Source organism: Hyla sarda, chromosome 4 (assembly GCF_029499605.1).
Source record: "Hyla sarda isolate aHylSar1 chromosome 4, aHylSar1.hap1, whole genome shotgun sequence".
Lineage (NCBI taxonomy): Eukaryota > Metazoa > Chordata > Amphibia > Anura > Hylidae > Hyla > Hyla sarda.
In genome coordinates, this window is record NC_079192.1 from 31,713,648 (window position 1) to 31,740,913 (window position 27,266).

General features: G+C 49.0%; 2 protein-coding genes across 8 annotated transcripts in view; one reads left to right on the plus strand and one right to left on the minus strand.

Moving 5' to 3' along the window:
• The window catches only part of DNASE2 (deoxyribonuclease 2, lysosomal), a 199,224-nt gene that overhangs the window by 143,038 nt on the left and 28,920 nt on the right, over window positions 1–27,266 (minus strand). The gene's annotated exons all lie outside the window — the stretch shown is intronic.
• TSPAN16 (tetraspanin 16) overlaps window positions 1–27,266 on the plus strand; it is a 57,120-nt gene that overhangs the window by 7,233 nt on the left and 22,621 nt on the right. For 3 of the 5 annotated variants that reach the window (XM_056570371.1, XM_056570376.1, XM_056570372.1), the window contains exons 2-4: window positions 7,110–7,225; window positions 8,494–8,691; window positions 17,465–17,539. In XM_056570371.1, the coding sequence (XP_056426346.1) occupies window positions 7,136–7,225; window positions 8,494–8,691; window positions 17,465–17,539 (363 nt within the window). In that variant the 5' untranslated portion in view covers window positions 7,110–7,135. Of the gene's footprint in view, window positions 1–7,109; window positions 7,276–8,493; window positions 8,692–17,464; window positions 17,540–27,266 lie in introns of those variants that run through there. The other 2 variants (XM_056570373.1, XM_056570375.1) reach the window with 2 other exon arrangements.

Consider the following 27,266-nt stretch of genomic DNA (forward strand, 5'->3'; position numbering starts at 1 on the left):
CCAACGGTCAGCATCTGGGTGATACCTCATGGGTCCGGGTACCCCTTTTTTCTCGGCTCGCCTCTCTCGCGCATAGCAGCCAGGCGTGATGCAGGGACCATTAGATGACTGAAGACTTCACTGAAGACTCCATTAGGTAAGTTCTTCTGACTGAGGTAAATACTTTCCCCCATAGGTATGGACTCGCAACCTCTGGAGAACCCCTGTTTTGGCCCACCTTCAGTGTATGGGGCTTGATTTTACAGGGGCTGCACTTATGCTGGGGGAGCAGCGACAAGAGGGGGCATATTTTTATAAGGCACCTTACTTTTGGGGGGCATGTAGTATGAACTTTATTATTGTGTGTGTGTATTGGTGCAACTTCTCAGCGCCTTATGTGCGGCTGTCAGCCGCGGCACTGCTTCGGGTCGGGCGCTTTCAGCGCCTGCTTCCTTCTATGGGGAAACATATCTAATTGAGACCAATATATGGAGGGTGGAATTTGACCACTAACTCATAGACTACCAAAAGGCAGCCCAAAAAAAACCTTTTTTTTCCATATATCAAAAAGGTGTGAGATTAAAAGTGCAATCTTTATTATATTAGGTTGGCACTTAATAGTGTTTTAAAATATGGAGCACCATATCGTCCTGCTTCTTTAAATATATATATAAATTGACCATCCGGTCTGATGGATTGAATACACACTGAAGCGAAGACAAGGTGCCTGCAGAACACCAGCATTCATCGCTATGTAGGACAAAGAAACTTGAAGTTAAAAGCTTAACATGGCCCCCCTCGACATGTTTCACTGCCTCAGCAGCGTTATCAAGAGGTAAGTGGGCACTGAGTTAAAAAACGCCATGCAGGGGGTTTTAATACCTCCCATCATGATGTCACAGGATGTCAGGGTTCACACATTATCAATTCTCCACCAATGCCTCTCCTGCATTGAGTATTGGCACTCCAATTAACCAATCCATGTCTCTGCATTGGATCCACCAATCTCCTGTCTAGGTTCCTTGCGCCCAATCAAAGGTAAGTATCCCTGACTGGCATGTGTATCGGCGAATCCCTGTGAGATCGGTTGCCGATGACGTGCTGCGCTATGTTCTCATGCGCGAAGTGATAGAACGGTGGAGCCGGAGTCCGCCTCATCTGCGCGTGCTCCGTTCTCCGACGGCATTGGTAAACCGGTTGCGCACCTCAACCTGCGCCAAAACTTAGAAATCCTTCGGATGCGCCGGGAGAGATGCGCGAAAACATAGACAATTTAGTGCAGACTCATGTCAATTGAATGGTAAGGACTTTGAATATAAGGTTATGATACAGACTCAATTGCATTGAGCTATATTATAATATATTGTTGTACATAATAAAAGTAAAAGACAAAAACATCAATTGTGGTCTCATTCTTATAATCTACTATAAACATTGAGAAGAATGGACAATGAGAACAAATATTATTATTTATTTATTTGAGGGGTGAAAAAAAAAAAAGGGTTTTTTTGGGCTGCCTTTTGGTAGTCTATGAGTTAGTGCTTCCTTCTATGCTTGCGCCTTATTCGCGGCTGCAACCCGCGGCGCTGTTATGAGCGCCCGCTCTGTTCCCCCGAGCGCATATACAGCTAGGCAGTTGCGTTCGGGACAAGGACAGTTCTTCTTCGGCCGTCTGGGGCTCCTGCCCACTGGGCTGGGAGCTCTCAGAGGTGCGAAGCAGCGCCCTATCAGCGCTGTGGGCGCGATTTTCTTGGGTATGAGTTAGTTACTGTGTGCCTTGTTCCAGGCACGCCCCTCCCTCCCTATTGGCTGGCTTGTTAGCTCTCTCTGGTTGCACAGAGCTAGTTCTCCTCACTGCAGCTGCCAGGGGACACAGATCTGGGTGAGAAAGTGCCTGTCTTCTTTTTTACCCCATTAGGTCCGTACCCAGGGCTGTTCCTCCCTCTAGCCAGAAACCTGGGAGTTCAGTGACTTACTATACCTGTAAGCACTGTCATACCAAGATGCCTGGCTCCGCTGAGCCCGCTTGCTCTGCCTGCTCCGCTGCTCCCCCAGACCCTCTGGTGCCCCCTGATGCCCCTTCGGTCCCGGTGGGTTCAGCCACCCCTCCGGCTTGGGTTTCTTCCCTGACCCAGTATATGGCTGACTTGACCCAAGTCTCCCGTTCGGTGGCTGAGGCCTCCCGGGAAATGGTGTCCGCCTTGAAGGGGTCTTCCCAGCGCAGGACCTCTGAGAGGGCCCGCTCTTTGTCTCGTACTTCACGCTCTCACAAGCGTGCTAGGGGTGCCTCCTCGGACTCTTCCATTGAGTCTTCGGATAGACGTGAGCGTTCCCCTCGTGAGTCCCGCCCCCCCCTATCATCTGGGCACAAACGTCACTCCTCCAGAGGACGTACTCGGAGTCGCCGCTCCGCCACGCCAGAGCCGCGTACCCGGTCTGGATCACCCCCCTCCAGGACTGCCTCTACTCACTCACATTCCCCTGGTGAACTGGTGGACGAGGCTTCCGAACCGGCATCTGACCCAGAGGACCGCTCGGACTCAATTGCTACGGTGAACTCATTGGTGACAGCCATAAGAGACACCTTTCACTTGGAGGACCCAGGATCTTCGGATGTCAATCCAGGAGTATCCTTTCATCGTACTAAGCCAGAACCTCAAAGGTTCAGCTCTCACGCTGACTTTGAAGACATTCTGGAATCCGCATGGAAACATCCAGACAAGAGATTCCTGGGAGTCAAGACAATTCAAGAGCGTTATCCATTTGACAAGGACTTTGTCGCTAAGGTGGCTTCCCCTCCCTCAGTGGATCCACCAATCTCCCGGATCTCTATGGCGACTTCACTGCCTCTGGCAGATGCCGCTGCCTTCAAGGATCCCGCGGAAAAGAAGGTGGAGTCTTTAGCGAAGTTCGCTTCTGAAGCAGCTGGCTCTTCTCTTCTTCCCATCTTCGACTCGACATGGGTCTCCAAGACCCTGTCGGAGTGGTGCCAACAGCTCCATCATGATATCTTAGCGGGATCCGCCCCTGAGGACCTATCTGCTTTGGCTCTCCGATGCGCCAAGGCTGGGGACTTTCTATGCGCAGCTTCCATGCAGGCAGCCCGTTGTTCTGCCTTTGCTGTGGGTCACCTAGCAGCCCTCCACCGCTCTATGTGGCTTAAAGCTTGGAATGCAGATGCCGCTTCCAAAAGGTCTCTCACTGAGCTTCCCTTTACGGGCGGCCGTCTTTTTGGCAAACGCCTTGATGAGATTATCTCTGAGGCAACGGGAGGTAAGAGTTCCTTGTTACCTCAAAATAAGGTTCGCCCTTCTTCTCAAAGGAAGTCCTTTTCCTTTCGGTCCTTTCGGACCTCTGGCCCCACTAAGGAGTCTGGACTGGCCCCACTAAGGAGTCTGGAGGGCTCCCTCGTTCCGGGCACTCCCGTCTTGGAAGTCGGACTCCAACCGCTCTGGCCGTTTTGCGCCCAAATCAGGCAACCGCAAACCCACTTCTGCATGAAATGAGGCCTCCACCCGCGGTTTCTTTGCAGGTGGGAGGTCGTCTCTTGTTTTTCCGAGACATCTGGACCTCACACATTCTGGACTCTTGGGTCAGGGACGTGGTGTCCAACGGTTACCGAATCGAATTCGCTTCCCTTCCGAGGGATCGCTTTTTTCAATCCCAGGCCCCCCGGTCTCCTCCCCTGGCGAAGCAATTCCGTGCGGCTCTCCAGTCCCTGCTTCTCCAGGGCGTGATCGTTCCGGTCCCTCCAGGGGAACGTTTTCAGGGTTTCTATTCAAATCTCTTTGTGGTCCCCAAGAAGGACGGTTCTGTGCAACCAATCCTAGACCTCAAGCGTCTCAACCGTCATCTTCTCATCCGCCACTTCCGGATGGAATCTCTCCGCTCAGTGGTGGTGTCCCTGGAGTTCCTTTCATCGGTGGACATCAAAGATGCCTACCTTCATGTGCCAATATTTCCGGGCCATCATCGGTACCTCCATCAGCGGTTCCGGAAGGTCACTTTTTCAATTTGTTGCCCTCCCCTTCAGTCTAGCCACGGCTCCTCGGGTCTTTACAAAGATCCTTGCGCAAGTGATGGGCCTGTTACGGTCGAAGAGGATCTCGGTGATACCCTATCTGGACGACCTTCTCATCAAGGCTCCAAGCAGAGACCAGACTCTCGAGAATCTGGACATCACTCTCCACACTCTGACTCGCTTCGGGTGGCTGGTCAACCAGGACAAGTCAGTCCTCCAGCCTACCCAGTCTCTAACCTTTCTGGGGCTTCGATTCGACACGGCCTCGGCCCGAATTTGTCTTCCGCCAGACAAACGTCTGGCGCTCCGGGAGGGGGTCCACTCCCTGCGGACTCAGGTATCAGTCTCCATCCGCACTTGTATGGAAGTCCTGGGTCGGATGGTGGCAACTATGGAGGCCGTACCCTTCGCCCAGTTTCATTACTGCCCCCTCCAACTGGCGATTCTCTCTCGATGGAACAGATCTCCTCTGTCTCTCGATCGTCAGATTGTTCTCCCTCTCAGGGTCCGTGAGTCCCTGCTCTGGTGGCTCCGCTCCCCCCTTCTCCAAGGGCGGTCGTTTCTTCCCCTTCATTGGCAGGTTGTTACGACGGATGCCAGCCTGTCGGTCTGGGGCGGTGTGTTCAGGGATTGGACGGTTCAGGGACTCTGGTCTCCCCAGGAGACCCTTCTTCCGATAAACATATTGGAATTACGAGCGATTCTACTTTGTCTTCTTCATTGGGAGCCCCGTCTTCAGTCCCGTCCTGTCCGCGTTCAGTCGGACAACGCCACGGCCGCGGTGTACATAAATCGACAGGGCGGCACTCGCAGCTCGGCAGCCATGGCCGAGGTAACCAAAATTCTCTCCTGGGCGGAGAGCAAGGTTCTGGCCATTTCGGCGATCCACATCCGGGAGTGCTCAACTGGGAAGCGGGCTTCCTCAGTAGGTCCTCCCCCGACCCCGGCAAGTGGTCTCTTCATCTGGAGGTCTTCACGCAGCTCTGCGACCTCTGGGGCGCTCCGGACGTGGACCTCTTCGCGTCCCGGCACAATCGGAAAATCCTTCCGTTTGTGTCCAAGTCCCGGGACCCTCAGGCTTTGGCCGTGGATGCCCTAGTGATTCCTTGGGCGGGGTTCGCCCTACCTTATCTGTTTCCTCCTCTTCCACTCCTTCCCAGGGTGCTGAGGAAGCTCAAGGCAGAGGATGTCCCCGCCATTCTGGTAGCTCCAGATTGGCCCCGAAGGTCGTGGTACGCCGACGTAGTCAGGCTCATGGACGACGCTCCTCTGTGCCTTCCGCTCCGCCAGGATCTTCTCTCTCAGGGTCCTCTTTGCCACCCCAATTTACAGTCGCTGCATTTGACGGCGTGGCGGTTGAGACCGTGGTTTTGAGGGCCCGCGGGTTCTCTTCCCAAGTCATTCGCACCATACTCAAGGCTCGTAAGCCCTCCTCCGCAAGAATTTACCACCGTACTTGGCGGTCTTATTTTCGTTGGTGTGAAGCTCAGGACTTCTCCCCGGTGACCTTCTCTGTTCCCCGTCTTCTCTCCTTTTTGCAATCGGGGTTGGAACTGGGGTTGTCTCTCAGTTCCCTTAAAGTTCATGTTTCGGCCCTTACTGTTCTTTTCCAGCAGCCCCTGGCTTCTAATCCTCATGTCCGGACCTTCCTGCAAGGAGTGGCGCACGCTGTTCCTCCTTATCGGTCACCCTCTCCTAATTGGGACTTGAATTTGGTTCTGAGTTTCCTCCAGGGTGCACCCTTTGAGCCCCTTAGAGAGGTGTCTCTCCGCTTCCTTTCTTGGAAAGTGGCGTTTCTTGTGGCTATCACCTCCACCCGGAGGGTGTCTGAATTGGCAGCTCTCTCCTGCCGTTCTCCGTTTCTGGTGATCCACCAGGACAAGGTCGTTTTCCGACCAGACCCTTCCTTTTTGCCTAAGGTGGTCGGCCTTTTATCTCAATGAGGATATTGTCCTCCCGTCCTTTTGCCCGACTCCTTCTCATCCTAGGGAGCGCTTACTACACAAGCTGGATGTAGTTCGGGCTGTTCGGTCTTATCTCTCCAATACTTCTTCGAGGTTTTACAGGGTTCATACTTTCGCATCGGCTGATGCTAGTCTGGGGCGTAAAGTGTTGCAGGCGGCAGTGGATCGGCCGTCTGCCTGATTACTTATCTGCCCACCCAAGGGACGGCTTTGGTACGTCCCACGGTCTGTGTCCCCCAATGGAGCCGATAGAGAAAAAGAGATTTTTTAACACTTACCGTAAAATCTCTTTCTCGAAGGATCCATTGGGGGACACAGCTCCCGCCCTTTTTGTTTTTTTTCCTTGGGTTCTCTGTCCGAGGGTGTGTTCAGTTATGTTTTTACTTCTGGTTCTCGAACAGTTTTTGTTTTTTTTCCTTGACCTATTGCTCTCCTCCTATTGCTCTGGAACTTAAACTGACTAGCTCAGAGCCTGAAGGCGGGTATATCCTGCTGGGAGGAGCTGACTTTTTTTTACTACCATAGTGTCACACCTCCTAGAGACAGCAAGATACACCCACGGTCTGTGTCCCCCAATGGATCCTTTGGAAAGAGATTTTACGGTAAGTGTAAAAAAACTTCTTTTAATGTTTAAAAAAAATACTGTTATGATTAGGTTTGTTCAATAACATTTGAATTGTACTATTAATATTTGATAACATGAGAATTATGCTGACTGTTATTTACATCAATTATTTAGGTAAATGAGAAAAATATAATTTGCATAATAATTTGGAACAGGGTGTTTGCTGTGGATTTCATGCACAAAATCTGCAGCATGTATCCAGCGAGTTTATATATTTACTTTATTCTTCTTTCAAAAATCTGAAGAATAAATCCCGATATGCTATATGAGAACATTCCCTTAGGCTCATGCTACACACAGTCATTTTTTGGAAATTTACCTCTGTGGTTTTTGGACCAAAGCCAGAAGTGGATTTAAAACGAATAGGAAATATAAATAAACGACTTAGGATACATACAAACTACAGAATTTGTGCATATAGAATGAGAGAATGATTAACAAAAAGTAACCAAACACTAATCTAACTAAATTTTAACAATGGGCATTTTTATTAGTCAGTATGTATTTTCCTTTCTTACAGGTGCTGGGATTACTGACTCAAGTAAAATGGAGGAAAGTCCAACTGGTAGTCCCAGACTGTATAGTAGCTACACCTTCCTGAGATATGTCATGGTCTTCATCAACACTATGATATGTGTAAGAGTGCAGACATGTATGTGTATGGAAAGTTGTGGAGGAGGAAAAAGGTTAAATTATTCAAATGATAAGGGGACTGGTAAGCGGTTAGGATGCAGGTAGTGGATCCTCTGTGTCAGTGAGGCGATGACGTGGGCCGTACCAGGGGACCGGTTCTAAGAAGTTACTGGTTTTCACCAGAGCCTGCCGCAAAGCGGGATGGACTTGCTGTGGCGGTAACTCCCAGGTCATATCCCCTGATAGCGACTCGACTTCACTGACAGCTGAGACAGGTGTGGTACACAAGGACAAGGTGAAGGCAAGGTTGGATGTAGCAAAAGGTCAAGGCAGGCAGCAAGGATCGTAGTCAGGGGCAACGGCAAAGGGTCTGGATACACAGGCTAGGGATACACACAAAACACTTTCTCAGGGCACTAGGGTAACAAGATCCAGCAAGGACAGGAAGGGGAAGTGGGTTTTTATAGTGTAGGAAGTGATGAGCACTGATTGGGCCAGGCACCAATTAGTGGTGCACTGGCCCTTTAAATTTCAGAGAGCCGGCGCGCGCGCCCTAGAGAGCGGGGCCGCGCCCGCCGGGACAGGACAGCAGGAGGACGGGGCAGGTGAGAGGATTGGGATGCGACCCGCGGGCGGGCGCGTCCCGCCACGCAGATCGCATCCCCTCCGGTGATAGCAGAGCAGCGCTCCTGGTTAGCGGGTCTGACCGGGGCGCTGCATGCAGAAGAACGCCGCGAGTGCTCCAGGGAGGAGCAGGGACCCAGAGCGCTTGGCGTAACACACGTGGGGTATGGAATAGTGACACACTAAAACATTGGGTACCGGATAATGACACTTGGGGTACAGGATAATGACACTGACACTTGGGTTGCAGGATAATGACACTGACACTTGGGGTACAGGATAATGACACTGACACTTGGGGTACAGGATAATGACACACTGACACTTGGGGTACAGGATAATGACACTTGGGGTACAGGATAATGACACTGACACTTGGGGTACAGGATAATGACACTGACACTTGGGGTACAGGATAATGACACTGACACTTGGGGTACAGGATAATGACGATGACACTTGGGGTACAGGATAATGACACTGACACTTCGGGTACAGGATAAAGACACACTGACACTTGGGGTACAGAATAACGACACACTGACACTTGGGTTGCAGGGTAATAACACTTGGGGTACAGGATAATGACACTTGGGTGAGCAGTTTTTCTCTGTGTAATGTCTATTTTATCTTCTCTTTATCTGTAGTTCTTCGGCTTAGTCCTTGTAGGACTAGGACTGTGGACTAGGTACAGCACTGACTCCATGGTGAACACTCTAGGAAGCCAATCCGTACACTTTCGGAACCTGAGCTTGTTCTGCATTGCAGCAGGAACTGTTATGTGCATTCTGGGATTTTTGGGCTGTTTTGGAGCACTCAAGAAGAACCGTTCCCTACTGCTAATTGTGAGTTGCTACTGGGACTTATATTTCATAATACCTTAGTAATTATACTGCTATTTCCATTGATGGGTTATTAACAGGATACATGTCAAATACCCCCCAATTTCAAAAGAATGGGGAACCATAACTTTCATGCTCTAAGTTAAGGAGGCCAGAGGTGACTGCATATGGAAAAATAAATCCAAAGGTTTTTATGAAAGCTTGCTTGGCAGTTTTCCCTCTTTTATAAATGAGCAAAGATGTCTTACAGTGTTATCACTTTGTCATTATGGGGTATTGAGTGAAGAATGATGGGGGAACTTGGATTTTTTTGTTTGTTTTTTTAAGCACAAAAGCAACATAACAAAATGTTAAAAAAGATAGAGTCTAAAGACTTTCCAAATGCATTTTAGTTGAAAGGAAGCTGTCAGGAGTTTAAAGCCATCAAAACTGCTGGATACAGCAATCAGGAATAAAAGTGTAATGATACCTTCAGTTTCAGTTATTCACCCTGTGTTTGTGTTTCAGTCAAGCCCAAACTTAGACTAAACACAGTGGCTCAGGTTGTCTAAAGGGGTACTCCGGCCCTAAGACATCTTATCCCCTATCCAAAGGATAGGGGATAAGATGTCTAATCGCGGGGGTCCTGCCACTGGAGACCCCCGCAATCTCGCATGCAGCACCCACCTGTGGGAGCTGCATGCAGCCCTACAGCCTCCGAGTCTGCCGGGTCACGACTACGGGACCAGAGTATAGGGCCATCACGTCTCCACCCCGTATGACATCACGCCCCACCCCCGTAATGCAAGTTTACGGGAGGAGGTGTGACGGCCCCTCCCATAGACTTGCATTTGGGGGGGCGTGACCTCACAATACTCTGGCCCCGTAGTTGTGACCCGGCAGACTCGGAGGCTGCAGCGCTGCGTACAGCTCCCACAGGTGGGTGCTGCATGTGAGATTGCGGGGGTCCCCAGTGGCGGGACCCCCGTAAACAGGCATGTTATCCCCTATCCTTTGGATAGGGGATAACATGTCTTAGGGCCGGAGTACCCCTTTAAAGGAGTAATGTGGTGCAGAAACCCTTATCCCCTATCCAAAAGATAGGGAATAAGAGTCTGATCACGACCACTGGGACCCCCGCAATCTCCTTCATGGCACCCTGGCTCTCCGAAGAACAGAGTGTGTCGACCGCTGCATTAAGCGGTGGCTGACACGCAGGAGATCAGACCTCCCCCTTTGGATAGGGGAGAAGTGTTCCTGCACCACAGTACTCCTTTAATAAATCTGGCGTGTCTTTGGACTGTTAAGTTGAGGTTCACACCAGATATTAGTTGGCTTACAGTAGTTTACTCAAAAATGTTAGACCACGAGTGTAATATACAGGGTCGCACACAAGCTATGCCCCATTTTCCGTGAAGCTATATTCAATTTCAAAGTCATGCCCTCTTATAAAGTAAGACATGAAAATATCTAAAACTTGATATTAAATGTTGTGCAAGTCATGTATCATGTAAGCTAGAAGGAGACAGCCACCTTTTCTTTAGGTGCCCTCATCAATCTGTATAAAGAGCCTCCCCAATTCCTCCTCTCATCTATGATTGACAGCTCTAGAGGTCTCCTGATTGGGAGTTTAGGGGTACTAAATCACAAAACACCAAGGTTAGGGGACAAAAATACAAGGTGCTGAACATAGGGCATTAAAATATTACTGTCGTTGGGAAAAAACTTTTGACATGTTGCCCACACTCCTGAGGCCCACTGCGATTTCAAGTTGTAAGCTAGGAAAGTGAATGGCAGCGCTGTTCACTCGTCTGCTGGCTAGCAGATCTGACCTTTTTCCTGTTTAAGGCAATGTTCACACAGCGTAGTATAAGGCAATGTTCACGCGGAAGAATGTCCTTGCAGAATTCTGCAGGAATATTCCACACGGACATTCTGCTGCAGCACAGTCCCTTTGATTTCAATAAGATTTTGCTGCACTGTGCACACAGCGGAATTTCCGCGGAAGATGTTCCTGCTGTAGAAACCTCGATTCCGGCATCCACAGAAAGAATTTTTCTGCTCGGAAATGCATTGCCATCTATGAGACAGCACATTTCCAAGCGGTCCTAGCGCTCGGCAGATCATTCAAATGTGCGGAATGTCTGTGTTTTCCAGGTGGACATTATGTACATTTTACTACTCTGTGAACATCTGCATAGAAGGAATAGAGGAGGTTAAATTTGATTGACAGCCGTGGAGTGAGCCAAGCGCTGCAGCTCGCTTCCCGAGATTATAACAAGCGATTGCAGCGCGTCTCAGGAGTTAGATGTGTGGGCAACATTTAAAAAAAAAATTTTTAATCATAGTAACCATTTTTCTCTATCGGCTCCATTGGGGGACACAGACAGTGGGTGTATTTTGCTGTCTCTAGGAGGTGTGACACTATGGTAATAAAAAAAAGTCAGCTCCTCCCAGCAGGATATACCCGCCTTCAGGTTCTGAGGTAATCAGTTTAAGCTTAGTTTCTGAAGGAGGTGGACATGGTCTGGGTTGCTCCAGACCAGGTCTTCTGATTTTTTGTTTTCCTAGTTAGGGGCATGTTAGTTTTTTAATTCCTTTTCTTTTCTGTTTTCAGGTGGGGACTCAGGGACTGCGGTTCCCTGTTTCCCCATTGCGAGTAAGGGGGCACAGACATTGCGTATATGCGCTGTTAACCCCCCCTCACCAACGGTCAGCTCCTGGGTGGTACCCCATGGGTCTGGGTCCCCCTATGTCTCTGCTCGCCTCGCTCGCGCATAGCAGCCAGGCGTGCTGCAGGGACCATAAGCTGGCTGAAGACTTCACTGAAGACTCCATTAGATAAGTTCTTCTGACTGAGGTAAGTACCTTTTTCCACAGGTACAGCCTCGCAACCTCTGGAGACCCCCTGTTTTGGCCCACCTCAGTTTTTGGGGCTTTTTTTACAGGGGCTGCATTTGCTGGGGGAGCAGTTTTACTAAGGGGGCATATATTATTCCTTTATTGTGTATGTGTTGTGTGTTTTGGACACTACTGAGCGCCTCATGTGCGGCTGTCAGCCGCGGCACTTTTTTCTGCTCGAGCGCTTTCAGCGCCCGCTTATTTTTCTCTTCACAGCGCCTTATACGCGGCTGCATCCGCGGCGCTGTTATGAGCCGGGCGCTTCAGCGCTTCATTTCGCCGGCAGGGGCTGCCGGCGCTCTGGCCGCCCGCTCCGTTCCCCCGAGCGCATATACAGTTATATGGGCGCTCGGGACAAGGAGCGGGCTCCATGACACTTCTTCCCTGATGCTGTAGCACTGCCCACTGACCAGGGGGAGCTCTCAGAGGCGTGAAGCAGCACCCAATCAGCGCCGTGGGCGCGATTCTCTGTGTTTAGGGGCCAGTTACTTTGTGCTAGGCACACCCCTCCCTCCCTATGGCCTTATTAGTCTAGCTGCTGCACGGAGCAATGTCTCCTCACTGCAGCTATAAGGGAAACAGATCTGGGTGAGAAAGTGCCTGCCTTCTCCTTTTTAACACTTTATGTCGTACCCAGGGCTGTTCATCTCTCTAAACAGAAACCTGGGAATTTAGTGACTTACTATACCTGTAAGCACTGTAATACCTAGATGCCTGGCTCCGCTGAGCCCGCTGGCTCTGCATGCTCCTCTGCTCCCCCAGACCCTCTGGTGCCCCCTGATGTCCCTTCGGTCCAGTGGGTTCAGCCGCTCCTCCAGCCTGGGTTTCTTTCCTGACCCAGTGTATGGCTGACTTGTCCCAAGTCTCCCGTTCGGTGGCTGAGGCCTTCCGCGAACCGGCCACTTTGAAGGGGTCATCCCGGCACAGGACCTCTGAGAGGGCCCGCTCTTCGTCCCCTTGTACCTCACGCTCTCACAAGCGTGCTAGGGGTGCCTCGTCTGACCCTTCCATTGAGTCTTCGGATAGACGTGGGCGTTCCCCTCGCGGGTCCCGCCCCTCCCTATCATCTGGGCACAAACGTCGCTCCTCTAGAGGACGTTCTCGGAGTCGCCGCTCTTCCACGCCAAAGCCGTGTACCGGTCTGGATCGCCCTCTACAAGACTGCCTCTACTCATTCACATGCCCCTAGTGAACTAGTGGACGAGGCTTCCGAACCGGCATCTGACACAGAGGACCGCTCGTACTCAATTTCTATGGTGATCTCATTGTTGACAGCCATAAGAGACACCTTTCCCTTGGAGGACCCAGGATCTTCGGATGTCTATCCAGAAGTATCCTTTCATCGTACTAAGCCAGCACCTAAAAGGTTCAGCTCTCTCGCTGACTTTGATGACATTCTGGAATCTGCATGGAAACATCCAGACGAGAGAATCCCGGGATTGAAGACAATTCAAGAGCATTATCCATTTGACAAGGACTTTGTCGCTAAGGTGGCTTCCCCTCCCTCTGTGGATCCACCAATCTCCCGGATCTCTAGGGCGACTACACTGCCTCTGGCAGATGCCAGGTCCCAGATGGATCCCGCGGACAAAAAGGTAGAATCTTTAGCGAAGTTCGCTTCTGAAGCAGCTGGCTCTTCTCTTATTCCCATCTTCGCCTCGTCATGGGTGTTCAAGGCCCTGTCGAAGTGGTGCCAAAAGCTCTATCAGGATATTTTAGCGGGACCCCCCCTCCCCCCCCACCCAGAGGATCTATCTGCTCTGGCTCTCCAATGCGCTAAAGCTGGGGACTTCTGTGCGCAGCTTCCATTCAGTCAGCCCGCTGTTCTGTCTTTGCCGTGGGTCAGCTAGCGGCCCTCCGCCGCTCTATGTGGCTTAAAGCTTGGAAAATGGATGCCGCTTCCAAAGGTCTCTCATTGAGCTTCCCCTTACGGGCGGCCGTCTTTTTGGCAAATGCCTTGATGAGATTCTCTCTGAGGCAATGGGAGGTAGAAATTCCTTGTTACCTCACACTAAGGCTCGCCCTACTTCCCAAAGGAAGGGATGCCTACCTCCATGTGCCAATATTTCCGGGCCATCATCGGTACCTCTGCTTGCGGTTCCGGAGGGGCATTTTCAATTTGTAGCCCCCCCCCTTTGGTCTAACCGGCTCCTCGGGTCTTTACAGATTCTTGCGCCAGTGATGGGCTTGTTACGGTCGAGGGGTATCTCGGTGATACCCTATCTGGTCGACCTTCTCATCAAGGCTCCAACCAGAGCCCAGACTCTGGAGAATCTGGACGTCACTCTCCGCACCCTGATTCTCTCGGGGGGGATGGTCAACCGGGACGAGTCAGTCCTCCGTCCTACCCAGTCTCTAACCATTCTGGAATTTCGATTCGTCCGGACTCTGCCCGAATTTGTCTTTCGCCGGATGGGGTGGGGGTCCGCTCCCTTCGTGCCCAGGTATCAGTCTCCATCCGCACTTGTATGGAAGTCCTGGGTCGGATGGTGGCAACTATAGAGGCCGTACCCTTTGCCATTTTCTTACCGCCCCCGTCAACTGGCGATTCTCTCTCAATGGCACAGGTCTCCTCTGTCCCTCGATCGTCGGATTATTCTCCCTCTCAAGGTCCGTCAGTCTCTGCTCTGGTGGCTTTGCTCCTTTCTTCCCCTTCACTGGCACGTTGTTACAGCGGATGCCAGTCTGTCAGGCTGGGGCGGCGTGTTCAGGGATTGGACGGTTCAGGGACTCTGGTCTCCTCCGGAGACCCTTCTTCCTATTAACATTTTGAATTACGGGCGATTCTTCTTTGTCTTCTTCATTGGGAGTCACGTCTTCAGTCCTGTCCTGTCCGCGTTCAGTCGGGCAATGCCACGGCCGCGGCGTACATAAATCGATAGGGCGGCACTCGCAGCTCGGCAGCCTTGGCCGAGGTGACCAAGATTCTCACCTGGGCGGAGAACAAGGTTCCGGCCTTTTCGGCAATTCACATGCCGGGAGTGCTCAACTGAGTAGCGGACATCCTCAGTCGGTCCTCGCCCGCCCCGGCGAGTGGTCTCTTCATCTGGAGGTCTTCACGCAGCTGCGGCCTCTGGGACATTCCGGACGTGGATCTCTTCGCGTTTCGGCACAATCTGAAAATTCTTCCGTTTGTGTCCATGTCCGGGACCCTCAGGCTTTGGCCGTGGGCACCCTAGGGATTCCTTGGGCGGGGTCCGCCCTACCTTATCTGTTCCCTCCTCTTCCCCTCCTTCCCAGCGTGCTGAGGAAGCTCTAGGCAGAGGACGTCTCCGCCATTCTGGTAGCTCCAGATGGGCCCCGAAGGTCGTGGTACGCCTGCGTAGTCAGGCTCCTGTCGACGCTCCTCTGCGCCTTTTGCCCCACCTGGACCTACTATCTAAGTGTCCTCTTTGCCACCCTATTTTACAGTCGCTGTATTTGATGGCGTGGCAGTTGAGACCGCGGTTTTGAGGTCCGCGGGTTCCCTTCCCCAGTCTTTCACACCATGCTCAAGGCTCGTAAGCCCTCCTCTGCAGGAACTTACCACCGTACTTGGTGGTCTTATTTTCGTTGGTGGGAAGCTCAGGACTTCTCCCCGGTGACCTTCTCGGTCCCCTGTCTTCTCTCCTTTTTGCAGTCGGGGCTGGAACTGGGGTTGTCTCTCAGTTCTCCTAAAGGTCAGGTTTTGGACCTTACTGTTCTTTTCCAGTGGCCCCTGGCTTCTAATCCTCATGTCTGGTCCTTCCTGCAAGGAGTGGCGTGCGCTGTTCTCCTTATCGGTCACCTTCTCCCTCTTGGGACTTGAATTTGGTTCTGAGTGCCCTCCAGGGTGCACCCTTTGAGCCCCTTAGAGATGTGTCTCTCTGCCTCCTTTCTTGGAAAGTGGCATTTCTTGTGGCTATCACCTCCATCCGGAGGGTGTCCGAATTGGCAGTTTTTTCCTGCCATTCTGGTGATCCAACCGGACAAGGTCTTTTTCCGGCCAGATCCTTCCTTTTTACCTAAGATGGGCTCAGCCTTTCATCTCAATGTGGACATTGTCCTCCCGTCCTTTTTTCCGGTTTCTTCTCATTCTAGTGAGCGCTTACTACGCAAGCTGGACGTAGTTCGAGTTGTTCGGTCTTATCTCTCCATCACTTTTTTATTTCGTCCTTACGGAAGGTCGTCGCAAGGGACCATCTGCTTCCAAGGCTACCATTCTCGGTGGATTCGGTCTGCCGTTTCGGAAGCCTTCGCTGTATGGGGAAGGTGCCTCCTTTCAGGGTTGTGGCTCATTCCACACTTTCTGTTGGGGCATCCTGGGCTCTCCAGAGTAGAGCCTCGGCCTCGCAGATTGCAAGGCGGCTACCTGGTTGCCTTTGCATACTTCTCAAGGTTTTTTACCGAGTTCATACTTTCGCATCGGCTGATGCTACTCTGGGCCGTAAAGTGTTGCAGGCGGCTGTGGAACGGTCGTCTGCCTGTTTACTTATCTGCCCACCCAAGGGATGGCTTTGGTACGTACCACGGTCTGTGTCCCCCAATGGAGCCGATAGAGAAAAAGAGATTTTTTAACACTTACCGTAAAATCTCTTTCTCGAAGGGCTCCCGCCCTTTTTTGCTTTTTTTCCTTTGGTTCTCTGTCCGAGGATGTGTACAGTTATGTTTTTTCTTCTGGCTCTCGGACAGTTTTTGGGTCTTTCTTTGACCTCTTGGTCTCCTCCTATTGCTCTGGAACTTAAACTGACTAGCTCAGAGCCTGAAGGCGGGTATATCCTGCTGGGAGGAGCTGAATTTTTTTTACTACCATAGTGTCACACCTCCTAGAGACAGCAAGATACACCCACGGTCTGTGTCCCCCAATGGATCCTTCGAGAAAGAGATTTTACAGTAAGTGTTAAAAAATCTCCTTTTACACATTTCCCACTTTTCTACTTCTCCGGGTATGTTAAAGGGGTATTCCAGGAAAAAACTTTTTTTTTCTTATATCAACTGGCTCCAGAAAGTTAAACAGATTTGTAAATTACTTCTATTAAAAAATCTTAATCCTTTCATTACTTAGGAGCTGCTAAAGTTGAGTGGTTGTTTTCTGTCTGGCAACAGTGCTCTCTGCTGACATCTCTGCTTGTCTCGGGAACTGCACAGAGTAGAAGAGGTTTGCTATGGGGATTTGCTTCTAAAGTGGGCGGTTCCCGAGACACGTGTCATCAGAGAGCACTTAGATACAAAAGAACAACTGAACTTCAGCAGCTCATAAGTAATGAAAGGATTAAGATTTTTCAATAGAAGTAATTTACAAATCTGTTTAACTTTCTGGAGCCAGTTGATATATATAAAAAAAGTTTTTTCCTGGATAACTCCTTTAACACTGGGGAATGTTTGGTGCAGAATCTGTGCATATTCCACACAGACATTCCGCTGCAGTCCCACTGATTTCAATAGGATACTGCTGCACTGTGCACACAGTGGAAATTCCGCAGCAAACTTATCTATTCTCTTTGCGGATTTCACTTGGAAATGCAATGCTGTCTATGAGACAGCACATTTCTGAGCGGTCCTATGGCCCGCCGGATTATTTTAATGTGTGCACTGTCCACCCATGTTTCTCAGGGGGACATTCTGCACATTTTCTTACCATGTAAACATACCCTTAGTATGATATAGAGGCACCAGTTTTATCACTAGATGTAGCTCTTGGGAAGGTAACTGGACCAATGTGAAATCACATAATATGACAATGTCAATGGTTAGATTGTCCTCCATCAACAGACCATTATTCATCCCAACAATGCTGAAAGCCAACAGATTTCCTTGACTGCATAATACAAGTATTCAGATTGACGATTGTGTCTTCCTTTGTGTCAATATATTTGTGAACTGCTTTTCCTTCTGTTTTTCTATCACTTTCTAAATGAGTGTTATTGTTCCCGGGCAGTTTCTGCTGATAATGCTTCTCCTGTTTATCTCTGAGATGGTAGCAGCTGCTCTGCTTCTGGGTTTCACTGATGTGGTGAGTAGTAGTAATTGTTTATAGTCTGCACTGCAGATGATAATACTTTAGTACAGATACTGTTACCTGCCCAACAGGATATACACTGCACCATGTCACAATGTGCTGTAGATGTTGGCACCAGATCTATGCTTTCATCTTTACTTTCCATTTTCTACCATCATCTAAAGCAGTGTTTCCCAACCAGCTGTTGCAAAACCACAACAGCAAGCATGCCAGTACAGCCAAAGGCTGTGGAGGCACACTGGTTGGGAAACACTGGTCTAAAGCAATGGTGTATCACTAGGATATGCTATCTTATTTATTATTGGTGGCACTCTGACCACTGAGATTCCACAGATTGTGAAAATCTGCAGATCTCAGAGCTTCGCTGTTTTTTCTCTGCACAGCGGTGCTCCCATCCACCTTCTATGCAACACATATTCCCTTTTATTCTCAGAATCGGTGGGGGTCCCAGATGTTGGACCTCTACCAATCATAAAGAGATGGTATCTCCTAGTGATATGCCATGGAAATGCTTTGCTTATACATTAAAGGACTACTCCCCATGATCTCCTGCCCCAGCTCTCCTTATGAAAGGAGCTCTGTCGACCACGGCACAAAGTGGTGGCTGAGACACCCCCCTGTATCTCTGTGGGAGAACCGGAGATACACGAACACTGTATCTCTGTCTCTCTCATAGAGATATATGGAGGATGCGTGTTGGCCACAGCTTCATGCCGTGGTTGACTCAACTCCTTTCATGAGGAGAGCTTGGGCAGTGATCAGACAATTATCCCTTATCTTTTGGAGTGGAGATAAATTTGACTAAACTGTAGTACCCTTTAAAAAGTTACTGTCATGGGGCGTGGCCTGGATGCCGGCGTGAGCGGTCGAGCTCCCGCTGACCCCACTGGTTTACCCTGAATTTACTCACCCTGAGCGGCCGGTCTTCTCCCAGCGGGTCCCTTCAGTGCTGCGGAACACCCGGTGCTGCTCCTGGTCCGGTCCCGGCGGCTGTCGGTGGTGCGGGTGGTTCCTTTCTCCTGTGGCCTGGGGCTCCAGTCTGCTTGAATTGCGAAGCTCCGGTGAAGTGTCCGGTCAGGTGGAGAGGCTCTCCCTGGTCCTGGATGGTCTGTGTTAGAGGGCTGCGTGGTCTCTGATAAATCTTCCGGTCCTCTATCTCTTTGGCCCTTCCTGGGTCAGGGCGCCATTGTAGGCCTTCGTGGGCGGCGCTTGCATCTCCAGTCCCGGTTGCTGTGGAGACTCCCGCCGTGGAGTGCAGCCTCTGCTGACATCCCTGGCTGCAGCACGGATTCTGACACAGTAAGGACTTGTTGGTTGGACTTGTTGGCTGCTGGTTTCTCCTCTGCCCTTCCCTGGGGAGCTGAAACTTAATGCCTTATAGCACCCTGGGGTGCCCTATTGGAATCCTGTCCTAATTTCTTAGGGACTCTTGCTGGACTGCCTGCTGAGCCTCCAATCCTGCTTGTGAGTACCCTGGTGGGGGACATCTTTACAAGCTGGGACTTGTGGTGCATTGCATGCTCCTTGAATCTATCTGCACTGCTGAGGTGCTCTGTGCTCACTGGACTGTGTGGCTAGTGACTTTCTACCTGCTCTCTGTGTGGCCCTGTCAGCCATGGGTGGCCCCCGTGGTAGTAATAGGAATTAGAAATCCAAACTGACTGCTGAGGCCTCCCGGCCGACCTCTGATGATGGGTCCTCTCGCTCTGGTGGACATCTCAATGGGATCCTAGTGCTCAGACCCCGTTTGCTACGAGTGTCTCTGTGCAGTCGGCAAAAGCGCTGAGCCAGTTCTCCAGGGCTCTGGATTGTCCTAGGGGGTTTCTCCTGACCCTCCACTGTAGCTATTTGAGGGGTCTCCAACTCGACAGCAGTCACAGTCCCCTGAAAGACCTGTTTATGAGGTTGCTACTATGGACCAGAGGTGCTCTGAACCTTTGGCTGCCTTTACCTCACGTCATTCGATTATGGTGACCAAAGTGGACGAACTGCGGCAAGAGTTTGTTATCCTATGACATGAAACCCAGAAGATCTGTGAAGGAACTGAAGAAGTGGAGCATAGGGTCTCTACGATGGAAGACACTTTACACCCACTGCCGGATCGGGTTGACTCACTGCAGCGTCAGGTTACAGGGGTTCTGAGTCGCATGGATGACATGGAAAACCGCCTGACGCGCAATAACATCCACTTCGTGGGCCTCCCTGAAAAGGTGGAGGGGAATGATCCTGTGTTGTTCCTGGAAACATGGCTGAAGGAGATTCTTCCTGTGGACACATTTTCTCCTTACTTCTCTGTTGAGCGGGCCCATCGAGTCCCGGCTCGGCCTCCTCTTCCTGGGGGCCCTCCGCGTCCCTTCCTGGCCAAACTTCTACCCTTCAAGGACAGAGATGCTATTCTCAGGGCAGTGCGTATCAAGGGTGAGGTAATTTGTGATGGAAACAGAGTGTCCTTTTATCCTGATTTTTCTGTGGAACTTTGCAAGCAGCGGGTGCAGTTCACGGAGGTCGGGCCGAAGCTACGTGCCAAGGGCAACCGCTATTCGATGTTGTATCCTGCTCACCTGAGAGTGGTAGATGGGGCCTCTACTAAGTTCTTTACTTCTCCGACTGACACTCTTCACTGGGTGGATGCAGCCCCTCCTGTCAGACCTCCCGATTGAACTGTCCTGTACTACCTTGCTAATGACTGCTCTCCATTATTGTTTTTAGATAGAGGTTAGGGAGCTAGATTTTGCTTAGGGCCTCCATAGGTTCCTGTCTCCCTAGGGTCTCTCGGGGTAGTTTCTTTAGTTACCGGCCGCTTTAGTTTATGGTGGGGTGGCGGGAAGATTTTTTTGTACTGGTAGGTTTTTGACTCATTTGGCCTTCCTTTGATGCTCCGTAGCAGTTGTATTTTGGGTCTAGGTCTGCACTGTTTTAGGGTTTCGAGGTTTACTATGTACCGTTTAGTGTTTCCTTTAGTTTAGTGTTTTCTTGGGGATGTTTTGGTTGTGCTTTATTGCCTTTGTATACATGTTTTGTGTCTGTGCCGTTTGTCTTTTTGTCGGTTGTGTGCGGAGTGTGTGGTCCCGGTGCTCTGCCCTTCTTTGTCCTGGTCCTCCTTTGGTCTCTCCTGTTTCTTTATAATGTTATTTTTCATGATGAGGACCCTGAAGGTGGTTAGTTGGAATGTTCGGGGGCTTAATTCTAAGTTTAAAAGGGCCTTGTGTCTTGACTTTGTGAAACGCCAGTCTCCTCACATTATTTGTCTACAGGAGACTCATATCACGAGTCAGAAGGTTCTTGCCCTGAAAAGGGCCTGGATAGCACGGGGTTACCATGCCTCCTACTCTAATTATGCTAGGGGTGTCTCTGTGTTAATCACCAAGTCCCTACCGTTAGCGGTTTCTCAGACAGCCTGTGACCACTTTTGGGAGGTTTGTGATATTACATTGTTCTCTAGGTTCTTTCTCCTTTGTTCTTTTCTCTGTTTATGTGCCCCCACCTTTTCATGTCTCTGTGCTGGAGCTAATTACTAATAAACTGTTGTATTTTCCCTACAATCCTATCCTTTTCATATGTGATTTCAATGTGGTTCCTCATCCAATGCTCGACCGCACCACTGCTGCTGACCCTGGCTCCTCCTCGTTCAATACATTTTGTGCAGGTCACATTTTCTGAAATTTCTCTCTTCACATACACCAAAAAGCTAAGCTAAGTCAAGGCTGGTGTAGTTTTAGAGACTTTTCAGTGGCTTTGCACCTTTTTTGCGCCTTTTCACAAAAAGGCGCAGTTCATAAAACCCTTCTATATTATGTGTTTTGCCAAAATCAGTGGATTGCAACTCAAAATCAGCAGAAATGTGTAAACCAAAAGGTGCAAAAAAGGTGCAAATAAACCCGGGATGTGTGCTTGTGTGTATGTAAGTGTGTTTGTCTGTGCTGTACCTCCACCGGTTGGGTCTCAGACACGCCCTTCTGTCCTAATGGTGCTCATTTTCAAATGCAAAATTGAAATAAATAGGAGCTTGACATTGGGCCTGACCGACCTCTGGAGGTGGAAGTACCCAACTGCATCCTCCTTCTCCTTTTACTCTGCGGCCCATAGGTCGTTCTCTCGAATTGATCTCGCTCTGGCGTCCAAAGACCTCCTTCAGGCTGTAAGAAATGTTTCATACACCACTAGGGGAATCTCATACCACTCTGCTGTACTGGTAGTTCTCCACCTAGGCCCAAGTCCCCCTTCCCGTATCCAGCGCATGCTCCCTGGTTGGCTGCAGGCTGAGGCAGTTGTGGAGGCTCTGGAGGTTGCCCATACTGAGTATTGGGAGAACAATGCTTCTTATCCTCCTAACCCCTTAGTGCAATGGGATGCCTACAAAGTCATGGTTATAGTTGCCTTAATAGCAGGTGTTGTGGGTCAGAGGAAAATTTGGTTGGCTATTGAGGTCAGGCTGTTGCAGGAGGCGAGTACCTTGGAGGCAGCGTATGTCCGGGATCCCTCCCCTGAGAATGACAGGGCGTGGGCCAGGGCTCAGAGGTCTCTGCTGGTTGTTCAGAAAGATAGGGTCCAGTTGCGGTTAGCAGATAGGGAGGCCGCCCTGTTTGCATTTGCGGACAAGAATGGTAAATTGTTGGCGTATTAAGCGAGGGCTAGTTGCCATGCTGCTTCTATGCCTTGTATTAGGGGCTGTGAGGGCGCTGTGGTGACTGACCCCCAGTTGATTAATTCTGTCTTCAGGGACTTTTACTCCTCTTTGTATGCTGCCCCTTCTACCCTGCCAAGGGGAGATTCTGTTTTTCTTCCGAGATTTATCAAAATGATTTATCAAAATGCTTAGTTGTGCTTAGGCGGAGGCGTTAGATGCCCCCTTTACAGTTGAGGAGGTGGAACAGGCCATATGTGATCTTCCTCATGGGAAGACCCCGGGTTTGGATGGGATGATAGGCGATTGGTATAGAATGAATGAGGAGCAACTGGCCCCTATACTTCTTAAATAGTTTCACTCGATAGCTGATGTGGATGCTCTTCCAGACTCTATGAGGGAGGCGTTAATTGTAGTGCTTCCTAAACCTGGAAATAACCCGTTACAGTCTGACTCCTATAGACCTATTTCCCTTTTGAATGTTAATATTATGATTTTGGCTAGAGTTTTGGCTACTCGCCTGTGTGGGGTCATAGGAGCTATCATTCATCCTTACCAAACTGGGTTCATACAGGGTAGGGCTACTGATGTGAATGTGAAGCGTCTGCAACTCAACATAGTAGCGATGAGGGAGGGCTTTCCTACTGGTGTGGTGGTCAGTCTGGATATTTATAAGGCTTTTGATTCGGTACTGTGATCCTATCTCTGGGAGGTACTGGGTGCGTTTGGGTTTGGACCTCGATTCTGTGCTTGGGTTCGCTTACTATATGATAGTCCTAGGGCCTGCATTCGCACTAACTTGGATGTTTCTGCTACTTTTCTTCTGGGTCGTGGGACGAGGCAGGGGTGCCATTCGTAGGGACCCTGCTATCTGTTGTGTTACCAGGGGGTCTATTGTATAGGTTTCCCTTTATGCAGAAGACACACTAGTGTACCTGGCAGATGTTGGGGATTCTCTCCTGACTCTTTTTGACCTACTTGACCGGTGTAGTTCGATTTCTGGCTTGCAGGTCAACTGGGCTAAGTCCTCCCTACTGGCACTTTCATCTGGAGTCCCCCTCCCTCTCTTCCAGCCGGGGGGGGGGGGGGGGGGGGGGGATGGTGGTTTCCTGTTTTAGATACTTAGGGGTAGAGGTAACTGCATCCCTGCTAGACTTTCTAGCTGGCATTTATCATTGTAGGTGTAAGTGAAGCATTTTTCTGCACCTTTTTGTGTGTGCTGGTAATGTGTAGAAGCACCAATAATGATAGCAGAGCATTTGATACATTTTGTGCAGGTCACATTTTCTGAAATTTCTCTCTTCACATACACCAAAAAGCTAAGCTAAGTCAAGGCTGGTGTAGTTTTAGAGACTTTTCAGTGGCTTTGCACCTTTTTTGCGCCTTTTCACAAAAAGGCGCAGTTCATAAAACCCTTCTATATTATGTGTTTTGCCAAAATCAGTGGATTGCAACTCAAAATCAGCAGAAATGTGTAAACCAAAAGGTGCAAAAAAGGTGCAAATAAACCCGGGATGTGTGCTTGTGTGTATGTAAGTGTGTTTGTCTGTGCTGTACCTCCACCGGTTGGGTCTCAGGCACGCCCTTCTGTCCTAATGGTGCTCATTTTCAAATGCAAAATTGAAATAAATACTTTAAAAAAAATGGTTACTATCATTTAAGTGTAACTAATTTTTTTGATCATATGGGGTCTCACCTGTGAGACCTGCTGTGACCACCAGTTATAAGCCAGGAAAGTGTGCAGCATCATGCACCACTTCTTTTTCAACCACCAGATCCGACCTTTTCACTGCTTAGACCTATATAGCAAAAAGGTCGGATTTGATTGGCAGCCAGGGAGTGAGCCACCCGCTGCTGCTCGCTTTCCTGGCTTATAACTATATACAGTGGGGAAAAAAAGTATTTAGCCAACCACCAATTGTGCAAGTTCCCCCACTTAAAAAGATGAGAGAGGCCTGTAATTTTCATCATAGGTATGCCACAACTATGAGAGACAAAATTAGAAAATAAAATCCATAAAATCACATTGTCTGATTTGGTCATCTACAAACAAGCAATATTTCCTGCTCTCACAGACCTGAAGCTTCTTCTTTAAGAGTCTCCTCTGTCCTCCACTCGTTACCTGTATTAATTGCACCTGTTTGAACTTGTTATCAGTATAAAAGACACCTGTCCACAACCTCAAACAGTCACACCCCAAACTCCACTATGGCCAAGACCAAAGAGCTGTCGAAGGACACCAGAAAAAAATTGTAGACCTGCACCAGGCTGGGAAGACTGAATCTGCAATAAAGCAGCTTGGTGTGAATAAATCAACTGTGGGAGCAATTATTAGAAAATGGAAGCCATACAAAACCACAGATAATCTCCCTCGATCTGGGGCTCCACGCAAGATCTCACCCTGTGGTGTCAAAATGATCACAAGAACGGTGAGCAAAAATCCCAGAACCACACAGGGGGACCTAGTGAATGACCTGCAGAGAGCTAGGACCAAAGTAACAAAGGCTACTATCAGTAACACACTACGCCGCCAGGGACTCAAATCATGCAGTGCCAGACTTGTCCCCCTGCTTAAGCCAGTACATGTCCGGGCCCGTCTGAAGTTTGGAGAGCATTTGGATGACCCAGAAGAGGATTGGGAAAATGTTGTATGGTCAGATGAAACCAAAGTAGAACTTTTTGGTAAAAACTCAACTCATCGTATTTGGAGGAGAAAGATTGCTGAGTTGCAGCCAAAGAACACCATACCTACTTTGAAGCATGGGGGTGGAAACATCATGCTTTGGGGCTGTTTTTCTGCCAAGGGACCAGGACGACAGATCCATGTAAAGTAAAGAATGAATGGAGCCATGTATCGTGAGATTTTAAGTGGAAACCTCCTTCCATCAGTAAGGGCATTGAAGATGAAATGTGGCTGGGTCTTTCAGCATGATAATGATCCCAAACACACCGCCCGGGCAACAAAGGATTGGATCGTAAGAAGCATTTCAAGGTTCTGGAGTGGCCTAGCCAGTCTCCAGATCTCAACCTCATAGAAAACCTTTGGAGGGAGTTGAAAGTCCATGTTTCCCAGCGACAGCCACAAAACATCACTGCTCTAGAGGAGATCTGCATGAAGGAATTGGCCAAAATACCAGCAACAGTGTGTGAAAATCTTGTGAAGACTTACAGAAAACGTTTGACCTCATTGCCAACAAAGGGTATATAACAAAGTATTGAGATGAACTTTTGTTATTGACCAAATACTTATTTTCCACCACAATTTGCAAATAAATTCTTTAAAAATCAAACAATGTGATTTTATGGATTATTATGGAGGTATACCTATGATGAAAATTACAGGCCTCTCTCATCTTTTTAAGTTTTCTCCACTGTGTATATAACTTATAACCAGGGCTGTGGAGTCGGTAGATAAATGTTTTTTGTACTTCCGACTCCCAGACTCCGACTCCTCTGTATTAATATGCAAATGTATTTTATACATTCCTTGAAGGAAAGAAAGGCAACATACATGTCAATAGTAAGGGAAAAACAGCTAGCCTGGCACTGCTACTTCACACACCTGTGGATTATTACTCAGTTAGACACAATGCAGCAATAGATTCATGTAAGCAGTGGGGGTGCAAGACTTGATAGAAGATACAACACATATGCACAAATCCAATAAAGAAAGAATTCAAGTGCACTTACCAATTAGACTGCTTCTTCATTACTTTATTTCTTGTCACAAAAAGACATAGGCCTACATTTATCGTCTTTAGACAGTTTTTTTTGTCTAAAAAAAAGCAGGGTTTTTTGCGCCTTTTTTTTGCCCCTTTTTGTTTACACATTTCTACTGATTTTGAGTGGCAATCCACTGATTTTGAGTTGCAATCAACTGATTTTGGCAATAGACATGATATGGAAGGGATTTATCATTTCTCCTTTTTGTAAAAAGGAGCAAAAAAAGGCGCAAAGCCACTTAAAAGTCTCTAAAACTACACCAGCCCAGACATGGTGTAGCTTTTTGGTGTATGTGTAGACAGAAATTTCAGAAAATGTGGACCTGCACAAAATTTATCAAAGCTCTTTTGCCTTTTAATAAATTTGGTGCTCCTACACATTATCAGCACACAAAAAAAAAAGGTGTAAAAAAATGCTTCACTTGCACTGCAATGATAAATGTGGCCATAATGCAGGGAGACGACATATAGGGTGTGTGCCCACGCACACCCCCTATATGTCTTCTCTCTGCATTATGTCTTTTTGTGACAAGAAATAAAGTAACGAAAAGCAGTCTACGTGGTGAGTGCACTTGAATTTTTTCTTTATTGGATTTCAACATACATGTCATTACCACAGGACTACTGGCTGGGAAGCCAACAGTCTACTGTATTGAACAGTTTAAGCCCACCAAGTTCTTCTAAGCTCTTCTAGCAGAGAGAGGTAGTTGGGCAGAAGCTGCTGCCTTCTTCCTTTTGTGTGCTGATCTGCTGCTGAATATAGGGCAGTGGGAGGATCCAGGAAGTGGCATTTATTATAAAACATGATTTCCCTAGTAGAATCCCATAGTCATGTTTAAAGTTTAAGCTAACAAGCGGAGTTTACAAGTTTTTATAGCCTTAGCTGAATGGCAGCAGTTTTTCCAATGGTTTACATCTTCAGTCTTGAACTATTGACCTAGTCCTGCAAAAAACATATTTACTTAATCCCTTATCAGTGAGAGGCTAGGTTACCCATGGGTTCCCTGTAACAGCAGAACACAACACTATGGAAAGTATAGGCATTCACACAAAGGAAAAAGGTGGAGGATGGCACTACAGGCTTCTAAACAAGCAGGTTCCCTGGAGGTACAGGTGCGATTCCCAGCGACATCCACTCTCAGCGGTGCTCTAATCCAAAAGGCAACCGGCAGTATGCAATAGTTCCAATAGAAAGGAAAAGAGGATGGCACTCGCAGATGGGATGCAAAAAAATTGGATTTATGCAGTCACGTAAATCAGGCGGGTACAATAGCATGGGAAGGAGCAGATAGAATTGAACAACGTCCGTTTAGCGGCCACCTGCCGCTTCTACTGGTTCCTACAGGTACACATCATGGCTCACCTCTTAAAGGAT